This window comes from Simochromis diagramma, unplaced genomic scaffold, assembly GCF_900408965.1.
Source record: "Simochromis diagramma unplaced genomic scaffold, fSimDia1.1 OVJJ01000596.1, whole genome shotgun sequence".
NCBI classification, from domain to species: domain Eukaryota; kingdom Metazoa; phylum Chordata; class Actinopteri; order Cichliformes; family Cichlidae; genus Simochromis; species Simochromis diagramma.
This window is the reverse complement of record NW_024387245.1, coordinates 11,711,188-11,732,992: the sequence shown is the minus strand read 5'-3', so window position 1 is coordinate 11,732,992 and position 21,805 is coordinate 11,711,188. Positions and strand designations below refer to the sequence as shown.

Here is a 21,805-nt window from a genome sequence, read left to right as displayed (position 1 = left end):
TCAGAGAGATAGCAAAAGCATTAGGACTGGCCAAACCATCCGGTACACTTTTATAAAGAAGGAATGTGCTGACTAGCTAAGCAAGAAGCCAACAGAAGTACATGATGATAGAATTATTTCCCTAGATGAGAAAAACAACATTTAAATAAGTCAAGAAAATTCATGGCAAGGCAGGCGTGGCATTGTCAAGATCTACAATCAATAGATACACTGATCAGGCATGTCGGCCCCCCTTTTGCTGACGGCTGAGTTTGGGTCGTGTACTCCACTAGACCCCTGAAGGTATGCCTACTACCTGTAAGCATCTGGGTGTTGTTTTTAGGCAGACTTGAAACAAACTGACCCTATTTCAGACACGCAAATAAGGCACCAGAACAAAGAATCAGGATCAAAAATACGATCTAAAGTGGTTATTATTACAAACAATTTTACACAAGATAATCTGAAGATCAAAGCTCTTTTAACCAGAAAGAACACGCAGGGCACCTTAAATGCAAAATATAAGATTTTTAATACACAATAAATTAAGTATACTCAGTGACCATTTTAGAAGACAGAAAAAATAAAAATATATTTATTTCCATTGGCATACTTTTAGCTTTTGTTTCATTATAATCAGACCAGGCCCATATACAGACATTGTATTGCATTTAATAAATAAGTACTAGCTTAGGGGTTGTTTTTTTTTGTAAAGTAAGTCAGTTTCTTCTTAACACATTGTATACTGTAAATCTTCTGACAACAAACAGCAATACACAAACAGCAATACTCAGGCAAGATCATATGTAGACACATTAGCAGTGATATTAAAGCACTGGAATTTAAGCCACAGTGAAACAGACGTGTGTGTTTTGGCTATTTTGTAACTGTAAGTGGCACCAATAAATCATATTTTCTGACTTGCCTCTCTCGGTATCGAGCTATATAGAGTATCTTGTGTTTATCTGCCGAGATCTTAAGATATTCACCTTTACACGTATACTCCCGAGCTCTTAAATCATTTCTCGTCTTAAGGCTAAACAAATGAAATCCACTATGACTGCAGCAAAAAAATGAACTGACAAAATCATCATTATCTACATGGCTACATACCACTGACCAGCTACCATTCATTTAAAAGTAAAAAGCTTATCATCAAGATCGCACTTTCCTCATAGCTGAAGTTAGAGCTTTGACATTCTGAGCAGCAGTGAAATAGTGATAATAATGAAGAGAAATGTCCGGGAAATATTAAACTATTCGCTGCCTTTGGGGTTTTTTGGCATACAGAAACAATTTGGCGCGCTTTAAAGCCATGACAACCAAGTTCATCAGGGCAAGACAGAGTTTAACTCTGAAAGTGAAAAAGGGAAGTGCAGCGTGTGAAGGAAGCACAAACTGCCACCAGCTAACTACCTCTTTGAAATAACCACCAGCAGAAAAATTACGACCACGACTCTCTATATCGCATGGAAGCTAAATCTGGTAAAGCTGTGCTGCTTTCAATTCAATCCAATTCATATAGCGCCAAACCACAACACCAGTTGCCTCAACGTACTTTACATTGTAAATTAAAGAAAGACAGTGAGAGGGAAAAACTCCCTTTTAACAGGAAGAAACCTCTGACTGTGGGAAATCCCTTTAACCAGTGTTTATCCTTTGATTTTATGAAAACGATAGCTGACGTGTTCAGCCTGAGCAGCACTGTGTAGTTTAAGGGAAGAAGAAGGAGGTTTTCAATGACAGCATGCAGGAGGAATACTAACTGGGATAAGAGACAACAGTTAAATCATCTTAACTAATGCATAGAGGAGGTGGGAGACAGGAGAGGAGACTATGAGAGCGTGACCAGCTGAAAGAGGAAATTGTGATACAGTATATGGAAACTATGTGCAATTACGAGGTGCTACACAGAATCCAGGTCTGCATATCCTGCAATCTTGTGTGCATCAGAGGCAAACACCTATTTAACATCAGATAAGCCAGCCGGTAGAACCCTGCAACGTTTGCAAATCATCCCGTGACGCCAGGTACATCACTGAAAAAAAACTATTCAAGTGTATCACAAAATGTTTAACCATGGCAGCTACAATTTCAGCTAAGTAAATGACAATACTGAAAATATATTTAAGTGTATACAAGATGCATAACTTAACCGAACGCATTAGGGAGAATATCGATGCAGTGGTTGCTGTATCCCTGAAAAAATAGCGAATTTTAAGGCAAAATAAACAACATCCTGAAGCAGTTTCAACAAGGGTACATTCACTAAGTGACCAAAAACACTTTTAAAAATAACTTTACTGGCAATAACTGCATCTCCCAAAAACAGAGAGGAGCAAGTGGTGAGAAGTTGTTTTACAACTACCTTTGAATAACAAGCAGCTTTAATGATCGGTTATCTTGTCGGCGCTTTTCATTTACATCATTTCCTTTTCTGTGGAATATACGACAATAACGTGGTTCGGTTGTTATCTCTGAGACAGGTTAGCACAAAAGAATTGTGGGTGTTAACCAGCAGCATCCTGCATCACTTGTTTTCTATGAGCGTCTGCACTTTGTGGACCAAGTCTCGGGCCATCATCAAGACCTGGGGGACGTTGTGTCTCTCGGCCATTTCTGAGAAGAAAAAATATATTTAGAAAAAAATTACAGATACAATTAAGAACACTGATAATATTTAAAGATTTAGCGTTCCTTTAATATTCAGTAAATACTGATATTTCACAATAAAAGTCACAAAATAAAAAACATATTTTTATAGAAATCTCTGCACTTCGCTTTAACCAGCTGCTTAGTTATTTTAATGTAACATTGATTACAAGTGAATACTGGTAAACTTGATTGTTTTTCCTTTAGCATTGCTTCACTCGCTTTTCTTACCATTAAAGAACTTGATGATGTCTGTAAAGTCCATGTTATTTTCCAGGATGATGTCTCGATACATCTCCACAAGTGCCAGAGCAATGAAGAGCACAAAGTGCTCAGAGGAGGTGTGCTTGGCTGCCCAGATGGTTTCCCACACAGAGAACACATCATCGTAGACCATTTCTGTTCGGAAAAGACCGACAAATCAGATTATATTCGCTGTCACGAGAAAGTCACGGTCGATTCAAGCAAACAATATGAGGCCTGCGTTTCGCATCACCTCTCTTGAAGTCAAGAAGAAACCAGCGATAACAGAAGTAGAAGTGGGTATAGTCTCCATTCTGTTGCATCAGTTCAAACAGCTCAGAGTCCAGGATCTGTGATATGTAAGAACAATATAATGTTATCATTATCCTACACCTGTATGCATGCGTTTGTTGTTATAATTCAGCCCATACTACACTACTGGATCCCTGCTGCTGGAAGAAAATACGGCAATAAGGAACAAAGAAATAACTGGGTAATAAAGGGGAACAGAGAAATCACTTACATTGTGGGTAGTCTAACTAAGTGGTGCAGTGCTGGGAAACAATACTGAAATATATAAAAGTAGTTATAATTATCATCCTGTTTTTTATCCAGGTTAAAGTCTCATTTTTCAAGAGAGACCTATCCAAGGGGCAGCAGAAGTTACATTAAATACACTGCACAACAATATAATAAGTAAAGAAATAAATACAACTTATATTCACTACAGACAAGGGAACACAAACATTTTTACTGCATAATAAGACACTATTACAACCCATATATCATGTGTATTAATTTCTATTTTACTATACTGTATGAAATAAACATATTTAGTAAATTCATTAATATGGAAAATGTGTTTTAAGCATATTGGTATTTTCACCATAGCTCATAACAGGTACAATAGGTTAGAAATCGAACAAGCCTTTTTCATATCTGCAAATGCTGTGATCCAAGGTTCCAAAACTATAACACAATTAAATTAAAACACACAGTGTCAATGAGTTACAGCAATGTATTTGAAGTTAAACAAAAACATGACTGAAAGCATGAGACAAAAACACTTTGCAATCAAAAGACACTGAATGTAAATACAGAGGCTTTAAATCAAGGTGCAAACCGCTGGTTACACTTATGCAAACAGTCTTTACTGATAATGTGACTGCTGATAGAAGTAGCAGTACACGGCCACACTCTGTGATCAGATTTAGCCAATTGATTTGAAAAATCAACAGTGCTTGTGTACTGTATAAAATCTGTTGGCCTGCTTGTAGACGTAGGTGGACCGATGTAGATGTTAAAACCTTAAAGTACGTATGTAGGATGTATACAGAATTATTCTACTCTCTGACAGTGAGGAAAACCTCTTCTTGTGTGCCTACATTTAAGTATCAGCAGCAAGCTGTAACTCTTCTTACTAGGCTTAACCATTCAGCAAAATTACACTGTTTATAAAATGTTTATATGATTGTATGTGTGGAAAAATGTCCACTTACCTGGATAAGTGAGCGCATATTGGCAAAGTGAGAGTCCATGGCACCCCCGTGAGGAAAATTCTGGTTCATTCTCTTCATCAGTTCAGTGAAGCAGCTGAACGCCATGATCTCTGGAAAACCCCAAACACATTTACGAGTTGTTCCTCTAGTAAATTATGTGAAGCTCTGCAAAACCCATATCCGTAAAAAACACATTGTACTTAAAAGGTTTTACCAACCATCATCCAGGATAACTAACAGAGGAGCGAGCAGATCACACATGCCCTGCACATAACCGATATCCAGATGCTGCCAGACGTAACTGCAAATAGAAATAGATTTTTATTTTTGCATTTCAACCTTGTGCATTAAAATAAACCTCATATATAGATTATTGGATATAGATTATTCATTTACCTGCACATTATGTTACGCAGCTTCTCCAGATTCTCAGTGGTGAAGTACCAATACGTTCTATCACAACGTCTGACATCTTTGTCAATACGATGCAAATTGATCAAGTACATATCCATTGTTTCTTGCTGCAGGAATAATAACAATGCTGAAGTCAGTTACTGTATGATAACGATTAAAATACTTCCTTTGAAGTTCTGTTTGCCGTGCTTAACACTTACAGAATAGGTTTGCTCCTCTGAGGACTCATCATATTTGGTGACTCCTCCCACCTCTGCAGATTCTGGTTCAGTGAGCACATTGTCTATCTCGGGCTCCTCTTCTGAAAGGCCCAGATCTGTGCCCTCAGGACTGGTATTACAAGCTGTGTCCAGATGGTGATCTAGGGCAAGATCCTCAGATGCCATTTTCTCTCTTTGTGCCAGGGAGACAGGGGGCGCAGCAAGCCCTGCCAAAGGCCTGGTTTTGATGTCCTCTGAGGTCACGTATGTTATCCCTGCAGGAATGTCCTCCATTTCCAGCGCAGAAGGAGAGTCATCCGAATCGGCTGTGTCTGGAGACTGCCGGGACTGAGACGACAACGAAAGCGATGCTGATTGAAGAGCATTCAGCACTTGTCTGACTGGAGAATTTGAACCAGGTTTCTCGAATGAAATCTCTGTAGCTTTTTTGGTTTCAACAAAGTCGCAGACAGCTGCTTCGACATCCTTTGTTTCTGCGTCTGTGTTTGAGGCCTTGATCACTTTTAATGGGATTTCATTTTTCTTAGAAATCTCTGGCTTTTTTTCATTTAGCGGATTTGCATCTTTTTCTGCTGCAGGCGGACAAGATGACTCAACTTCCAGACTTTTGCTCTTGTGTGGCTGAAGACTTAAAGTCTGCCCAAGCGGAGGTGCTTGGAAATATTCATTATGAATCTCTGTTTCCAGCTTTAGAACATTAGTATTCTCTTTCAAATTAATATCTGTGTCAGTGGCTTTTGAAGCTTCTGACAGCCCATGCTTCGTTTGATCTTTTTCCTCTACTTCAGCTTCTTGCTCAGCTTCAGATTTCTTTGTCTCCTGAACCACTATGCTTTCTAAAATTGTCTCCCTCTTTTGTGCATCAGCCTCACTCTTGGCTGCAGGGTCCTTTACTTCCTCCCCTCCTGATTCACATGTTGTGAGCTGAATCTTTACAGGCTGTGACTCAGCTGTTGGTTCCTCACTGCAGACTTCTAAGTTTTCTGCTGTTTGCTGAGAAACAGCAGACTCAGTTACAGGATGACAGCTGTCTGAATCTGGACGTTGGTTTGACAGATCGTTGGAGGCAGGGTCGGAGGAGGGAAGTTGTGGCTTGTCTGTGGTTCCATTTCCGATGGCCTTGCATGCAAGGTGCTGTGCTACTTCTTCAGCCCTGGACTCACTCTCAGCCTGATCCACTGTGTCGACCGATTCAAATACCTGGAAGCCAAAGTAGTGAACATGTGATAAATTGTAAGCGAGTACTACTGAGATTGAGTGTTTTTAAAAGCACAACAGTGGTTTCCCATGTGTTAGTTTATAAACTGTAAATAAAAATCCCACTCTATGATAAGGCACACTTTAAAAAGCATGAACTGAAAGCTTCATTAATGGTCAATAAATCTCTAATGCATTATAGATCCATTATAAACCACTAATGGTAACAAATTATGGGCTCTCAGGCTCTCCCTTTGACTAGTCTTTATCCTTTAAACGAATAGTAAGTGATTTCTAAACTATCAATAAAGGCTTTTTATAAAGTAGTATGCAAATTACAAACACTTGACATTATTGCTAACAATGTTTTATTACACCACAATGACATGTAGTGATTTCTAATCCTTTGAGCATCCTTACATACGTGCAGCAATCACAATAATCTTTTTTTATGTTGCATTACAGGGAGTGCAGAATTATTAGGCAAGTTGTATTTTTGAGGAATAATTTTATTATTGAACAACAACCATGTTCTCAATGAACCCGAAAAACTCATTAATATCAAAGCTGAATGTTTTTGGAAGTAGTTTTTAGTTTTAGCTATTTTAGGGGGATATCTGTGTGTGCAGGTGACTATTACTGTGCATAATTATTAGGCAACTTAACAAAAAACAAATATATACCCATTTCAATTATTTATTTTTACCAGTGAAACCAATATAACATCTCCACATTCACAAATATACATTTCTGACATTCAAAAACAAAACAAAAACAAATCAGCGACCAATATAGCCACCTTTCTTTGCAAGGACACTCAAAAGCCTGCCATCCATGGATTCTGTCAGTGTTTTGATCTGTTCACCATCAACATTGCGTGCAGCAGCAACCACAGCCTCCCAGACACTGTTCAGAGAGGTGTACTGTTTTCCCTCCTTGTAAATCTCACATTTGATGATGGACCACAGGTTCTCAATGGGGTTCAGATCAGGTGAACAAGGTGGCCATGTCATTAGTTTTTCTTCTTTTATACCCTTTCTTGCCAGCCACGCTGTGGAGTACTTGGACGCGTGTGATGGAGCATTGTCCTGCATGAAAATCATGTTTTTCTTGAAGGATGCAGACTTCTTCCTGTACCACTGCTTGAAGAAGGTGTCTTCCAGAAACTGGCAGTAGGACTGGGAGTTGAGCTTGACTCCATCCTCAACCCGAAAAGGCCCCACAAGCTCATCTTTGATGATACCAGCCCAAACCAGTACTCCACCTCCACCTTGCTGGCGTCTGAGTCAGACTGGAGCTCTCTGCCCTTTACCAATCCAGCCACAGGCCCATCCATCTGGCCCATCAAGACTCACTCTCATTTCATCAGTCCATAAAACCTTAGAAAAACCAGTCTTGAGATATTTCTTGGCCCAGTCTTGACGTTTCAGCTTGTGTGTCTTGTTCAGTGGTGGTCGTCTTTCAGCCTTTCTTACCTTGGCCATGTCTCTGAGTATTGCACACCTTGTGCTTTTGGGCACTCCAGTGATGTTGCAGCTCTGAAATATGGCCAAACTGGTGGCAAGTGGCATCTTGGCAGCTGCACGCTTGACTTTTCTCAGTTCATGGGCAGTTATTTTGCGCCTTGGTTTTTCCACACGCTTCTTGCGACCCTGTTGACTATTTTGAATGAAACGCTTGATTGTTCGATGATCACACTTCAGAAGCTTTGCAATTTTGAGACTGCTGCATCCCTCTGCAAGATATCTCACTGTTTTTGACTTTTCTGTGCCTGTCAAGTCCTTCTTTTGACCCATTTTGCCAAAGGAAAGGACGTTGCCTAATAATTATGCACACCTGATATAGGGTGTTGATGTCATTAGACCACACCCCTTCTCATTACAGAGATGCACATCACCTAATATGCTTAATTGGTAGTAGGCTTTCGAGCCTATACAGCTTGGAGTAAGACAACATGCATGAAGAGGATGATGTGGACAAAATACTCATTTGCCTAATAATTCTGCACTCCCTGTATAAACTTGAATTCCTGCCTCCTTTAAATGAAATGAAGGACACTCATGATAAATACACTGATGATAAAAGAGCAAGCTTTTTTCTCTACATAGCACAGTGCTACTAAGTCAGTCTGCCAGATGGTTAACTATTTTATCCCTGACTGAAATATCTTACTAACACTATCGCCTACATGATGAAACCTAATGACTTATCCCCCCAGTTTTTTCTTGTTACTGTGACACTGTTTTAGCAACCGTCTGATGGACTGCCATGAAACTTGATACAGACATCCATGCCTTTAATATAGAGCCATTAGCTTATTATCTTTTGAAAAACTTAATTCCTTTTACTTCAATTTATCCTCAAAATACCTTAAACCAAATCGCAATCCTGCTCAAAAACAGCTTCGCTGCCGTTACTTTCAGCGATTCACAAGGTATGCTTTAGAAAGCAAGAATACAACAGCAAACCATATATAAGTTGTAGTAAGTGGGCTAATGCTTGGGAAAAAAATGAAACCTGGTATGGTGTCGTATCAGAAATCATTGCTATGGAGATGATGATGAGAGAGGGACTACCTGTGCGTTGCTGCTGGAGTCGCTCTGTGAGTGAGTATTTTGTTGATCTGAGTTGCTACTTAGAGAAGACTGGAGTGAGACAGAGTATCACATGAGACAAAAACAGCAGAACTGTTAGCCAAGTTATTTTCTCACAACTCTTGAAATAGTAGGTGGTAGGTGTTACATAATGTGGATTTTTTTGTTTGTTCAAACTTGCATCTGTACTGATGGTGGAGTCCCGCTGCACGGGTCCCCTTTCCACGCTGGCTCCGGATGAGCATCGGGCGAGTGCCTCGGCATGTTTCTCTCTCTCCCTCTGACGGACAATGGCCTCGCAACCCTGCCACTCCTTCATAGTCTGCTCGTACATGCACCGCATTTGCTCATCAATCTGAAACAATACGCATGTGTAAATAACTGGCAAAGAATAGATCGGGGCATGAGAATATATCTTTATACTTTGAAAGCACATGAGTAATACCTCCCGCCGGCATTTCTCACTCATGCTGAACTTATAATGTCCTAACAGGAAGGGCCAGACTTCTTTACGGAGTGAAGGGGCCACCCCACCAAAATACACCAGTCTGTGTATCTCCTTTTCCTCATAGGCCTGAAAGGGGAAGTATTTTTACTTTTGTGTCAGACTGAAATCGCTCACTAATGAAAGGAGGCATTTCACACAGGAACGAATGACAACTAGGCGTTGTGTGATGGCTTGGTGTTCATGTATAAATCTTACAGAGCTGTCTTTGAGGAAGTTGCCCCAGACCTTCACAGAGAGGCCTCCTCGAGCATCACAGGGTACGCCGGGGTCAACAATCGTGGTGTTGACCAATGCGGAGAGGTGGGTGCGGACTGTGGACAGATGACGACAGTATGCAAGCCCTAGAGAGGAGAGATAAGGCTTCTCATTTTCAACCACTGTAATGAATTATTGATCTGCTGAACAACCCAACCAGAGTGATTCTTAAATTGCAAACACAAAGAAGATGTGATTATACTCACAGCCATAGAACGCACGGGAGATTATCTGGTATTTCATGGTGTCGCAAAGGAGCTTTAAGGGAGCCCTGGTAAAGTGAGAATATTTCAAACTTTGTCAGGTGGACTAATCAGAACGGTGATTGCAGCCTGACCATTGGAAATACTTACCTTTCTTGGTTACAGCCATTAGGCAGAGAGCCATCAGATGAGCCATTCTGTGAGCAGGAGGAGCAGGAGGACTTCCTGGGGGCTGGTTGCCACATATTAACACCCTGATCCATGAGCTCTGGGGCCACTGCACAGCAAAGTGTCCCTTACTACTACTGTTCCTATTATCACAATCAATTAAGCAAGCAAAACCAGGAGCAGCCCTAACTGATTTGGATATTAAAATGAATTTCTGAAAATGATAAGAACTGATAATACATGGTGAAAAAAACAAACAAACGAGAGAGAGGATGGAGATGCAGATGTGGCATACAAATTGCAAAGACTCCTTATTGTCAATGGGACTTTAATGTGAAATGGAGACATGGACACTAAACAAGGAGGAAAAATATTATGGCTGTAACAGTTTCACATTAGAAAGGACTTAATTACAAAGACGAACACTGAATATATGCCTGGATGAAACATCAGATTCATCTAAAGTGAACTGTTTGAAGTCAAATGACATATAAAGTAATTAGAACAGTTATAGATATAATCTTTGATGATTCTGTATTGCATTATCTCAGGGAGGCAGGATAGAAAGATTAAAGGCACTAACTGAACTCCATCTGATTGCCAGGAAAGAGGATCCGAAACACATAATCGGTTGCTTCATCGTCTTCCTTATCTGATACAGAATCACATGAACCATGTGGACTTCTCTTTCGCAGTTTGGGGAAAACCTTTCCCTACAAATGGAAATAGTATATGAAGAAAATATATCATAAATATTGGTAAAGTAAATATTGTTGCATGAAATGTTGAAAAATTATTGAGCAGAGGTGTCCCGTTTACCTTCCCTCTCTGATTCCAGAGTGGCGGGTCTAGCTGCCCATGAGGTAGCAGGCCAGTCTCTAAGCATGTGAGAAACTGGAGCAAATGGCCTCCTTTAGGAAAGTGTAGAGGAGGCCTCTGGATCCCATCCTGGCTCACCAAAACGACTGTGCCTCCACTGTTCACTGGAGGTACCCACACGTGGGAGAAAAAATAAATAACTCGTGAAACTCATGTGACTTTATTTGGGAAATTAAAAACCATATCTGATTTTAATTTTTGCCGATTTTCACTCGATGCGCCTCTGGACCAGTGCTAGCACAGCTGGGTTTTTTTTTAGAGCGCTCCAAGTCTTTGAATTGTATTCCATTTTATTTATATAGCAACAAATCACTACAGCAGTCACCTCAAGGCACATTATTGTACGGTAGAGACCATACAATATGACAGAGAAAGCCCTAACAATCAGCCAACCCCTTTTGAGCAACAGTGGGAAGGAACAACTCCCTTTCAACAGGAAGAAAGCTCAGGCAGAACCAGACTCAGGGAGGGGAAAGCCATCTGCTGTGGGGGTGATGGGAGAAAGACAGGACAAAAAACACTGTGAAAGAGAGCCAGAGGTGAATAATAACTAATGATTAAACTCAGAATAGTGTATAAACACATACTGAGTCAAATAAAATGAGTGCATCATGGGAATTCCCAGCAGCCCAGACTCATTGGAGTGCAACTAAGGGAGGATTTAGAGTCACCTGATCCAGCCTTCACTACATGCTTTATCAAAAAGCATTAGGTTTAAACCTAATCTAAAAATTAGAGAGGGTGTCTGTCTCCTGAATCCAAACTGGGAGTTGGTTCCACAGAAGAGCATCCTGAAAGCTGAAGGCTCTGCCTCCTATTCAACTATAAGTAGAGCTCTACTGCTCTATTGAGGTGATATGACACGATATGGTCTTGTTCTGATTGTGTGCATTTATGCATCTCCTATTTTACTCTGGGCCTCAAATGTGAGCAAAACGAAAACAAAATCCCCTTCTGTGACAAACTCATCAGCCATTTATGTATTACTGATCACTGAAGAGGAGATATGAGTTTCCAAATACAAACCAGCAGCTTTTGCTTGAAGAGCCCACAGTGTTTAAGCCCCATCAGTAGTACATTAGGTCAGAAGTGTGACCGCGAGCATGCTTGGTATTTTTTTAGACATTCACAGGGTTGTGAACCATAACAATCTCCTCCCTGAGGATCATACTGTCATTGCAGTTTTAGCGTACAATCTGAAGGACAACATTCAGCCTGCCAGCATACCATAGTGCATCTTGCACAAAGTTTTTTTTGCAACACAAATGTCACCTACTACATGCCCTTCTAACTGGGTTTCTCACTGAATTCCCTGCAACTTTGTGCTTTCCCACTAAATTAAATTCAAATTATATTTTGACACACTGGAAAAGAACAAATATGGCTTCCAGGGAAGAATCTAAAACAAGGGGCTGCACTGCAATGCTGCATAAGGTGACAACTTTGAAGGGGAAACAGGCTTAATTTAATTTTTAAATGGCACAACTTTGCATTGCATCCAGTACTTTAATAGGTGAGTTACCTTGCTGATGACAGTGGAGATACACAATCTCCTCCAAACGAATTGTCATAGCATAATCCCAGTAAACACTGAGAGAAACACAAATGGATATTGGTCAGTGAATAAACTTTGTAAACACAATATTTAAGTCTCAGTAGATTGGGCTCTTTTTTCTCTGACCTTTTTTCAGAGTCCAGCTCCCCAACATTGCCATTCATCAGTTGATTTGGTGTCCACTTCAGGGTCATGAGGTCTGCAGTTTGATGTAGAGAAAGGTAGCCTGGAATGGCTTCCATGTCATCTCTCTGTACACACAAAACAAAATGAACAAATCCCCACATGTGCTGTAGTATTCAGATCAGTTACATATAAACAAATTAACAGGAGGCATCACATTTCCCACAGAGTAAGCAAGCTTCTCTTAATATTTTCTCTCTCTTAAAATGAGAACTAGTTTTGTATGGTTGTTTTGAAAAGGACAGGAAAATCCATACCGGCTGGACCAGGACATTGTTCTTCCCAAACAGAAGTGTGGCTCTGGAGTTTTGGTGAAGTGATTCAACATATTCCCTCACCCACATAAGAGGGCGATCATCCATGCTACCACTGGACTGTCTCTTTTGGATCTGTTAGGGATTAAGAGAAGAAGAAAAAAAACAATTGCATACAGCCTACTGCTGGTTGTTTTTACAAGGAAGCATTCAATTTATTGACTGTCTAACCAAGGCAGGTCTTCTGGAGGGGGAATCCTGCCGACAGTGACCGCTGTGAATACGATGCCTCTGTACAAGCTCATCTGCAGATGGATCAGTCCAGAAATGGTCTGCAGTCTTAACCTTGGTGTACTCCAAAGCACAGGGGCCAACTGTAAAACAAGGTTAATGGGCTTAAAGTAGACATCCGAATAAGTAGCTATATAAACTGACAGCACAGTTAAAAAAAAAAAAAGTACCCAATAGGGATGCAAGAATCGGTCCATCCACAGGATCCATCAGCATGGCTTCTTTGTCATAGAATGAACTGAAGCACACAATAATAACACAAGTATACATGTGGAAAGACCGTAGCGTTAACGCCAAGGCTGTTTTTTAATTCAGCCCCATGTTACTCATTGCATACCACAGCTCTTGATGACTTCTGTGCAAACAGATAATGTATTAATATTACCATAGAGAGGGTACAAATTAGAACACATGAGAGAAAGAAGCCTAAAAACTTTGGTAGTTACGATACATAGAAATCAGCTGCCTATGGCAAAAAAAAAAATAAAAAAAAAAAAATAGTGGCATTGAAAAGAAAAGACATTCCAAAGCCTCAAAAGGATTAAAAAAAATATAGATAATCCTACCTGCTGTTTTCTACTAAGTACAGGACAATCTTATCTAGGAGCTTTTCCATCAGGGCAGTTCGAATCCACAGGTGTTTCAGCGCTTGAGGAGGAAGGTTAGCCAACTTGGACTGCCGACTGCGGTCAGTACTCAGTGAGGAATTGTTCTGCTTGCTAAAGCAAAAGAAGAAATTTACAGACGATGTCCGCATAGGCTCTTAAAATGTAACAGGATGAAACAGGAATGAAAAATAGCACAAAAGAGTTTATATATCGATATATATGAAAATAACTATAAGAAAGAGTCTGTGGTCTCCCACAGATAAAAGTTTCACCTGTTTTCAATGAGCTGTTCCAGCTCCTGGACCTTGTGACAGAGCTCCGCAGCAGGGGAAAAGCTTTTTGCCACCTTCATAAAGAGTGCCGCAACCTTATTACTGCACAGCAGGCCTGCAATCCTACGTTTCAATCCATGAAGCACACACGCCTCCACTACAGCTATACAAACACACATAAACATGCAGAGACTTAGCAAATATTTGATTTGTATTTATATATAACATATAGGTATATCAATATGTACATTTTTTATTTCAACTTAATCTAATCCATCTTTTATGGACATGTGGACATGTTTGTATTTGGCCTAAAGCTTTATTTTTCTCTAAAAAGCACAGTACAACTCCCTTTTGTTAAAGGCCTCAGTCTCATGTTTCTTTTACAGAAACAGGCGAAAAGCAAGCACAGGTAGCTCAAGGAGAAATAGGCTGAAGTCAACACTGCCTACAGTTGCTAGGATATAAGTGTTGAGAATCATATACACCTCACTCCTTGTTAGTATCAACACCTTTGAAGGTTCATCCTTTTACTTTATTGATTATAAATAGATGTGACTAATGAAAAGAAATCATTAGGAACAGACTGCACAGGACCTTTGGGCACTGTGAGAATGAACTCGTAGGAGGTGATATGGCTTGACACAAAGTGAAGTCAGCCGTCATTCTGTACTGTAAATGTCAGTATGGATGTGGCGGACGGTACTGTACTATTTAAAACTGAATGTCTTTTATTAGATTAGATACAATACAGAAAACCTATAATACCTTTTTTAGTTGGAGGTAAAGATTATAGCTAAAAGAAAAGACATTGTTCATGTCATCTGCAATATTAACTGAGTAAAGGATTGTAATAAAATATCTAATAAAAGCAGGCAGTAGAAAAACATTTACCACAGAAGGATATAATATGGCTGCTGTCTGCATGCACAAATTTCCTCGTTACTGCCTCCTCCATAATTTGTTTCACCTAAAGGAGAGAAGTTCACCGTCAGATACGTCTTAATCAGTCTGACACAGTTACATAAGGTGATAAAGACAAAACAAGAAGCACAGAAGCGAGTGATGTTAGAAAAAGTAATGATGAAGCAGCAGTATGGCAACATAAGACATTTCCTACAAGCAGGTTATAGCATCCTGCTGATGTACGCTGCCAAAACTACCAAAACTACCAAAACTATAGCCTCATCTTCTGCAGTTTACAAAGCCATTGCAAGTGCTGTACAACATCCAACGTGCACTTCAAACTTCAAATGATTTTGCATGTAAAGCACATGCAATTTCTGATCTCCTCAATTTGTCTGATTTATTGTAAGCAGTAAAAGAAAACCTTCAAGTTTTTGTTTACATTTTCTAGTGATTCCAAAAGGAATTGTTTCTTGATGTTTTCTACTTGCATTCCTAAACACATTCATCCATCCATCCATCTACTTTTTTTTTTTAGCTTATCCAATTAAGGGTTGCAAGTAGCCTGTCTCATGTGTTGTAGGTTGAGAGGTTCTGTGCACCCTGTACACCCTGGACAGGTCGCCAATCGGTCTAAATAATCTAAATATATCTAAATAATACGTAAATATGTAAATAAATTCACTAACAATTTATTAACACGCTATACCAAACTGCAAAGTTTGCAATAAGCACACTTTTACAATATAGCTACAATCAAAGCAGCAGATAAAAAAAATGTACATTTTTACCCCATTGTATGAGTCAATTTCCAACTTCCCTGTATTATATGTTTCCAATAATCAACCTAGTAATAGCACTGTATAAAGTAAACACCCACACCTTAAAGCTATGTTTGTGTCATAAACAGTGATCTACAAGCCAAATGAGAGAAAAGCTTCAGTGACATCATCTGGGGTTATTTGGTCAGGCTCGACAAAGCCACAGACATTACTGTAAAACTGTGTTTTCAGTTCAAATAACACTTATATACTGACCTTGAAAAAAAAAATCAGTGTTGCTCTCCATTTCACTTTAATAAATGTCATATTTTTGAACAAGCTTGTTGTAATAGCTGCAATTATGTTCAGGTTAAAAAAGAAAGAAAGAAAGAAACTGAGATGAGCATGATCATGACTACACTTTTTGAGCGCGGCATTTTCTCCGAATGTTTATTGTTTGGTCGTGATCCACAAAGTAGTCACGTCTGCTGCTAAGAAACGTATCATTAAGCAATAAAATGCACTAAATTTAAACTGATGCTCAGTGCCCTAGACACATTCTCCCATGAAATTAGATGAAAATCACTTCCATGCTTAAATATGATTGTGCTGGAATTCTGCTGAATGTTCACAATTCAGGGGTTATTTGCTGCTGCAACCAGACCTCACGACTGTCCTGTCCTTCTCCTTCACATGAGTAAACAACATGAAAGGCACGCTTTGTATTAATTACCCATCTATATAAAGCAAAGTGAAACATTAAAATGCAGTTTTGTTTTTGTTTTTCTTAGATTTATATATCACAGCTAAGCCACTCCTTACTGCAGGATCCTGTATCAGTGCCTTAGGTTTTTGAGAGGCAATGAGTCACAGGTGAGGGGGAGAACACACACAGAGTGGGTCTAGAAGTAGCCTGCTTGAGTAAAAGCTTCATATTTCTTTGCCTGCATGAGGAATCGTGGAGTCACTGTGCAGTTTATAAGGGTGGTGCATTGTGCCGCTTTCTCTGACTGATTTGCAAATACATTTAAACATATTTATGCTGTCATAACCTATATTATGGCAGCAAGAGAAGCTACTGCAAAAGCACCTATTAAAAACGCCAAATTAAGCAGATGGTTGGGTCACACCTTTAAATTCTGACTAACAGGGCGGTGGGTTGAAAGGAATATGCCAGAAAACAGGCTTAAACAATCTGTGCGTGGCTTCCTGATTGTGGTGGGTTTCTTCCACAATATAAAACCATCAACATCATCAGTATTATCGTCATCATTACCATCACCACCGTCGTCATCACCATCTTACGCCAGTCCACCAGCAGTCACAAACAGACCGGTATCCTGCACAGCCCCACCGGCAGCCTAATTGCGTCTAATCACATTATGTAAAATAAACCGTCAGTTTTATCATAAACAGGCCTACGGTGGAGTCAGCCCTGATGAACGATAACCACACACACACACACACACACACACACACACACACACACACACACAGAGCATATAGCGCCCGTAAACATAAAATGTGATGCGCGCAAATGAAATAAAATGCACCAACCTCCTTCTTCACATTGCGCAGCAGTTTCTGGCGCGTCTCGGCCTCTGCCACGGGAGAAAACATAATGAGTTATGCTGATCAGATGCTGTTTTGGAAATTGATGGTGATGCGCTCACGAAAGAGGGAAATAGCGGCGTCGGTACCTCCCATCGCTCCTGACAGGGTGCAACGGCTGACACGCACAGCTTTCTGGACGGTCTTGACGGTGATTTAGGCAAGGCTGCTTTACAGGGAGAGTCAGTCCGGGATGTACGAGGTGTTCTTAACGACTACATCAAACCTATCTGCTACCTCACCGTGAACCACCACCCCTTTAAAGTCACAGTACCCTGTGCGTTTAATGTACACAACGACACAGTCTCCTCTCCCCCCCCCCCCCCCCCAGGGGAAAAAAATGCAAGGTGCACTCACAGTCAAAAATGTATCTGTAAAAAATACAATAAGAAACTTTTCCTAAAATGTTCATTGGCTGATTATTATTCATACAGGTAATGAATGAGTTGTGGGGAAATGTATCTTTTCTTTCCCCTTGCATTGTACAGAATGATCAAGGAAACGATCAATAAGAATGTGCCATCCCATGATATACAATACAGTGTTTCCAGTGTTAATTATATTTACTTGCTAAACGTTATTTGTTCTTGCATATCATTTCTTGATGACGTTTGATTTGTGATTTGTACTGCATAGGTTTGCAGTACAAATCACACCTCTAAGAGTTGTTAACATTTTCTAGAGCATAATAGAGACATACAGAAATGCAAATACAGAATACATATATGGCACAAAAAGTACAGAAATTAAGGAAATTTGTGTTTGTTTGTTTTTTTAATTTCTTGGATGGAAAGCCTGATTATGTCCGCTTAAATAGTGCCATAACTGTAAAGGTAAATGCATTTTTGGGTTGAGCACCAGAGTTATGTATGGATAGATAGATAGATAGATAGATAGATAGATAGATAGATATAGATAGATAGATAGATAGTAGGGGTGCAACGATACACAAAATTCACGGTTCGGTTCGGTTCGATACTTTGGTGTCACGGTTCGATATTTTTTCGATACAAAAAAAATGTTCATGCCTTTTTAATTTGTCATTTATTAAAATGATAAATATATATTTTAACTCAAAAGTACAGTTTTTAAATTTAATGTTGCTGAAACAAAAGTAATTTAAAAAATAAATATATCACTGTGATTGAGGAATCACTCATCTTTGGAAAAGAGAGTTTATTACAGAGAAATGGCTCTTTCCAAAATAAAAGTTATACTATACGCTTCTTCTGGGCTATATTCTCAGCAGCATATTGTAGCGGGTCAGGGCTGTTCGGGGTTCTGTTTGTATAGTTATGTTTTGTTTATGTTGCCATAGTGACGGGTGACGCCCTCTCGCTGCGACGGTGTGTCCTTCCGGGGTCAGAGGGCGCCCTGTGTGTTGTTGTTGTTGCTGTGCGGTTGCCACGCTGAGCAGTTAGCTAGCGGCAGTGTTCTTCTGCAGATGTCAATAAACGGCTGTGCTCCCTGGCTAGCTCACGGGAAGCAAGACCAAACAACACCCCCGTCTCCTCGTTGTCTCAGCTCGCCACATTGGTGTCAGAAGTGGGATGATGGTGGCAGCCCATGTTCTGACCCGAGTGACTTTTCCCCCGCCGGTCATGACCGGCCGGTGCGCCAAAAGAAGGCACCTGAACATTTGCAAAGTGAAAGCAAAAAACAAGCGCAAATTCAAACGCGATTTCAATATGTCACATATTGACAGTGGCTCACCGATGCCAATGACATAATTACCCAGCTACATTTCCGAAAGAATGCAAAAGCATTGACATATAATTTTCCTTCCTACAGCCCGACGGGCAGGGCAGAGATAGATTTTGGTAGCCCGACTGGAAAAATCGCTAGCCCCGGGACGTCGGGCTAGCGATTTTGCAAGCCCTGTGTTACAGGCATGGCCCTTTAAGGATGAAGCCTGATGGGAAATGTATTCGGGATGTGTGTTAGCGGGACTGCCTGGTGTGTGTGTGTGTGTGTGTGTGTGAAGAGAGAGAGCGGAGAAGGGGGAAAAGTAACGGTTAGCTACAGAAGAGACGGAAAGAAAATAAATAAAAGGAATATAATAACTCCCTCGACAGCCAGAGTTGTGTCGGCGATGCTCGCTGTGAGTAAACTGTTTCAGCCCACTGTACGCGGTGTTCGTGCCTTAGAGAAGAAATAAAGTTCGGTGAAGCAGTTTCCTACGCCTCCTTCGATCTTTTTGCTAGCGGAGTTGACCTGTATAGTAAGCTGTTGCCGGCTACGAGTCAGTTACGGAACCTTCAAGTAACTGCCAGAGGTTTCCTTACTACTGTTCGGGGCCGCGGATCTGGCGCGGTAACACCTGTATCTGATTGAGGAATCACTCATCTTTGGAAAAGAGAGTTTATTACAGAGAAATGGCTCTTTCCAAAATAAAAGCTATACTATACGCTTCTTCTGGGCTATATTCTCAGCAGCACATTGTAGCGGGACAGGGCTGTTCGGGGTTCTGTCTGTACAGTTATGTTTTGTTTATGTTGCCATAGTGACGGGTGACGCCCTCTCGCTGCGACGGTGTGTCCTTCCGGGGTCAGAGGGCGCCCTGTGTGTTGTTGTTGTTGCTGTGCGGTTGCCACGCTGAGCAGTTAGCTAGTGGCAGTGTTCTTCTGCAGATGTCAATAAACGGCTGTGCTCCCTGGCTAGCTCACGGGAAGCAAGACCAAACGACACCTCCGTCTCCTCGTTGTCTGAGCTCGCCACATTGGTGTCAGAAGTGGGATGATGGTGGCAGCCCATGTTCTGACCCGAGTGACTTTCCCCCCCGCCGGTCGTGACCGGCCGGTGCGCCAAAAGAAGGCACCTGGACATTTGCAGGACTTTGTGTGGGGCAATGGGGTCGTCGGGGACGACTGACCCCTTAGGTGGGGGCTATGTAGCGGGTCAGGGCTGTTCGGGGTTCTGTTTGTACAGTTATGTTTTGCTTATGTTGCCATAGTGACGGGTGACGCCCTCTCGCTGCGACGGTGTGTCCTTCCGGGGTCAGAGGGCGCTCTGTGTGTTGTTGTTGCTGTGCGGTTGCCGCGCTGAGCAGTTAGCTAGTGGCAGTGTTCTTCTGCAGATGTCAATAAACGGCTGTGCTCCCTGGCTAGGGAAGCAAGACCAAACGATACCTCCGTCTCCTCCTTGTCTGAGCTCGCCACAATATTAAACATATCAGGTCCCCATAAGGAGAATCATGTGCTAACGGCTGTCTAAACGACCCGGGTAAAGTTTGTAGCATGTATGCTTGTTGTTTTTGTCTGCTTCCACTTGTCTTTGCACTAGGATGATGTCGGCGTAAATGTGCAGTCATATTCGTTGTGTTCCCACTAGTGCTGTCAGCGTTAATCTCGTTGAAATGACGTTAACGCCACAACACGGCAAATCTCCGTTAACAAGCTACCCCTGGTGGGGCTAGACGGCTAACACGTTAACGAGCTAACTGCACCTAACACACTAGTTCCCACCCATGTAATTGAGCATTGCGTGGCACATCCAACATACTGTTTTACTTTAGTCCATGACCAAAATAATTCCAAACGCCAGATCTGAATGAGGGTGGGGGAGGTTCAATTTGCCATGTTGCAAGGGGAGCTTAACTTCTGTCTCGCTAGCTTGCCCTGCTCTCTTCCTTCTGATGATGCTGTCTGTGTTGAGCGCTCAGTGGATCTGCGCTAGACAGTGCAGCCTAGGCGGAGTAGTCGAACGCAGATTCACTGAGCGCTCAACACAGACAGCATCGTCAGAAGGAAAGTTGATAAAATAAATTGCAAATTTTGTATTGTTCGATACATATGCGTACCGAACCGAAAGCACTGTATCGAACGGTTCAATATCTATACGAGTATCGTTGCACCCCACTAATAGATAGATAGATGGATAGATGGATGGATGGATGAAAAGGCCAATAGTATGCTCCTTGTGGATGGCCACTTTTGGATCTTGGTGCTTGTGCCTTTTGCTTTGATAACAGCTGTGCACACTGTTGGCATTCGTCCACTGGCCTGTCAGGTGGAGTTTTCCCAGCAGTTTTGGGAGTTCTCACATATGTTGAGTTCCAGCTGGCTTCTTTTTTTTCACTCTGCAGTCTAGCTCATCCTATCTCAAAGGGGCTTAAGTCATGTGATTGTTCACACCACCAACACCATGATCTCACTAAACACAAACCAAGCAGCCATGTACTGCTTCTGATTTGGAAACGTCTTAGGCAGCACAAGAACAGCACAGTATACATATAATGTCACATTTGGACTCATCAGGACAAAGCACAGATTCCAGCTGGTCTGATGTCCATTCCTTGTGTCAGTTTGAAGAACTCTCAGTAGTGATTTCTTTAGCATTCAACCAAGCCCTGTACTTCCTCAAAATGATGTTGAGATGTGCCTATTGTGGCTATTTGAAATAAAGTGGGCTGTGGGCTCTGAGCAGAGGAAAGCCATTTCTCTTCTGTTTACTGTGCTCTAATGTAATCCTCTGCAACAGATGTTTTAGTTTGAAGTTTTAGAGAATGAATGCATTTTATTCTATAATCTTTTTGATGATATGCAAAATGTAG

At 41.0% G+C, this 21,805-nt stretch overlaps 1 protein-coding gene across 2 annotated transcripts; it reads right to left on the bottom strand.

The window, feature by feature from the left end:
* Positions 1–492: 492 nt before the first annotated feature.
* sgsm1b (small G protein signaling modulator 1b) lies at positions 493–17,511 on the bottom strand. 2 transcript variants are annotated; one of them, XM_040053328.1, is made up of 25 exons: positions 17,343–17,511; positions 17,200–17,243; positions 14,870–14,945; positions 13,976–14,138; positions 13,662–13,814; positions 13,266–13,333; positions 13,036–13,178; positions 12,808–12,939; positions 12,494–12,618; positions 12,335–12,402; positions 10,753–10,916; positions 10,517–10,646; positions 9,916–10,042; positions 9,769–9,833; positions 9,503–9,648; positions 9,245–9,373; positions 8,981–9,154; positions 8,782–8,850; positions 4,988–6,208; positions 4,770–4,894; positions 4,592–4,674; positions 4,374–4,483; positions 3,128–3,224; positions 2,863–3,030; positions 493–2,598 (listed from the first exon to the last, which is right to left on the bottom strand). In XM_040053328.1, exons 1-25 carry the CDS (start codon positions 17,347–17,349, stop codon positions 2,510–2,512), a joined length of 3,876 nt encoding a protein of 1,291 aa, XP_039909262.1. In that variant the 5' UTR covers positions 17,350–17,511; the 3' UTR covers positions 493–2,509. The 2 variants fall into 2 exon arrangements, with proteins under 2 accessions (XP_039909262.1, XP_039909261.1); XM_040053327.1 differs by lacking the exon at positions 17,343–17,511 and having other exon boundaries at positions 17,200–17,262.
* Positions 17,512–21,805: the final 4,294 nt, after the last annotated feature.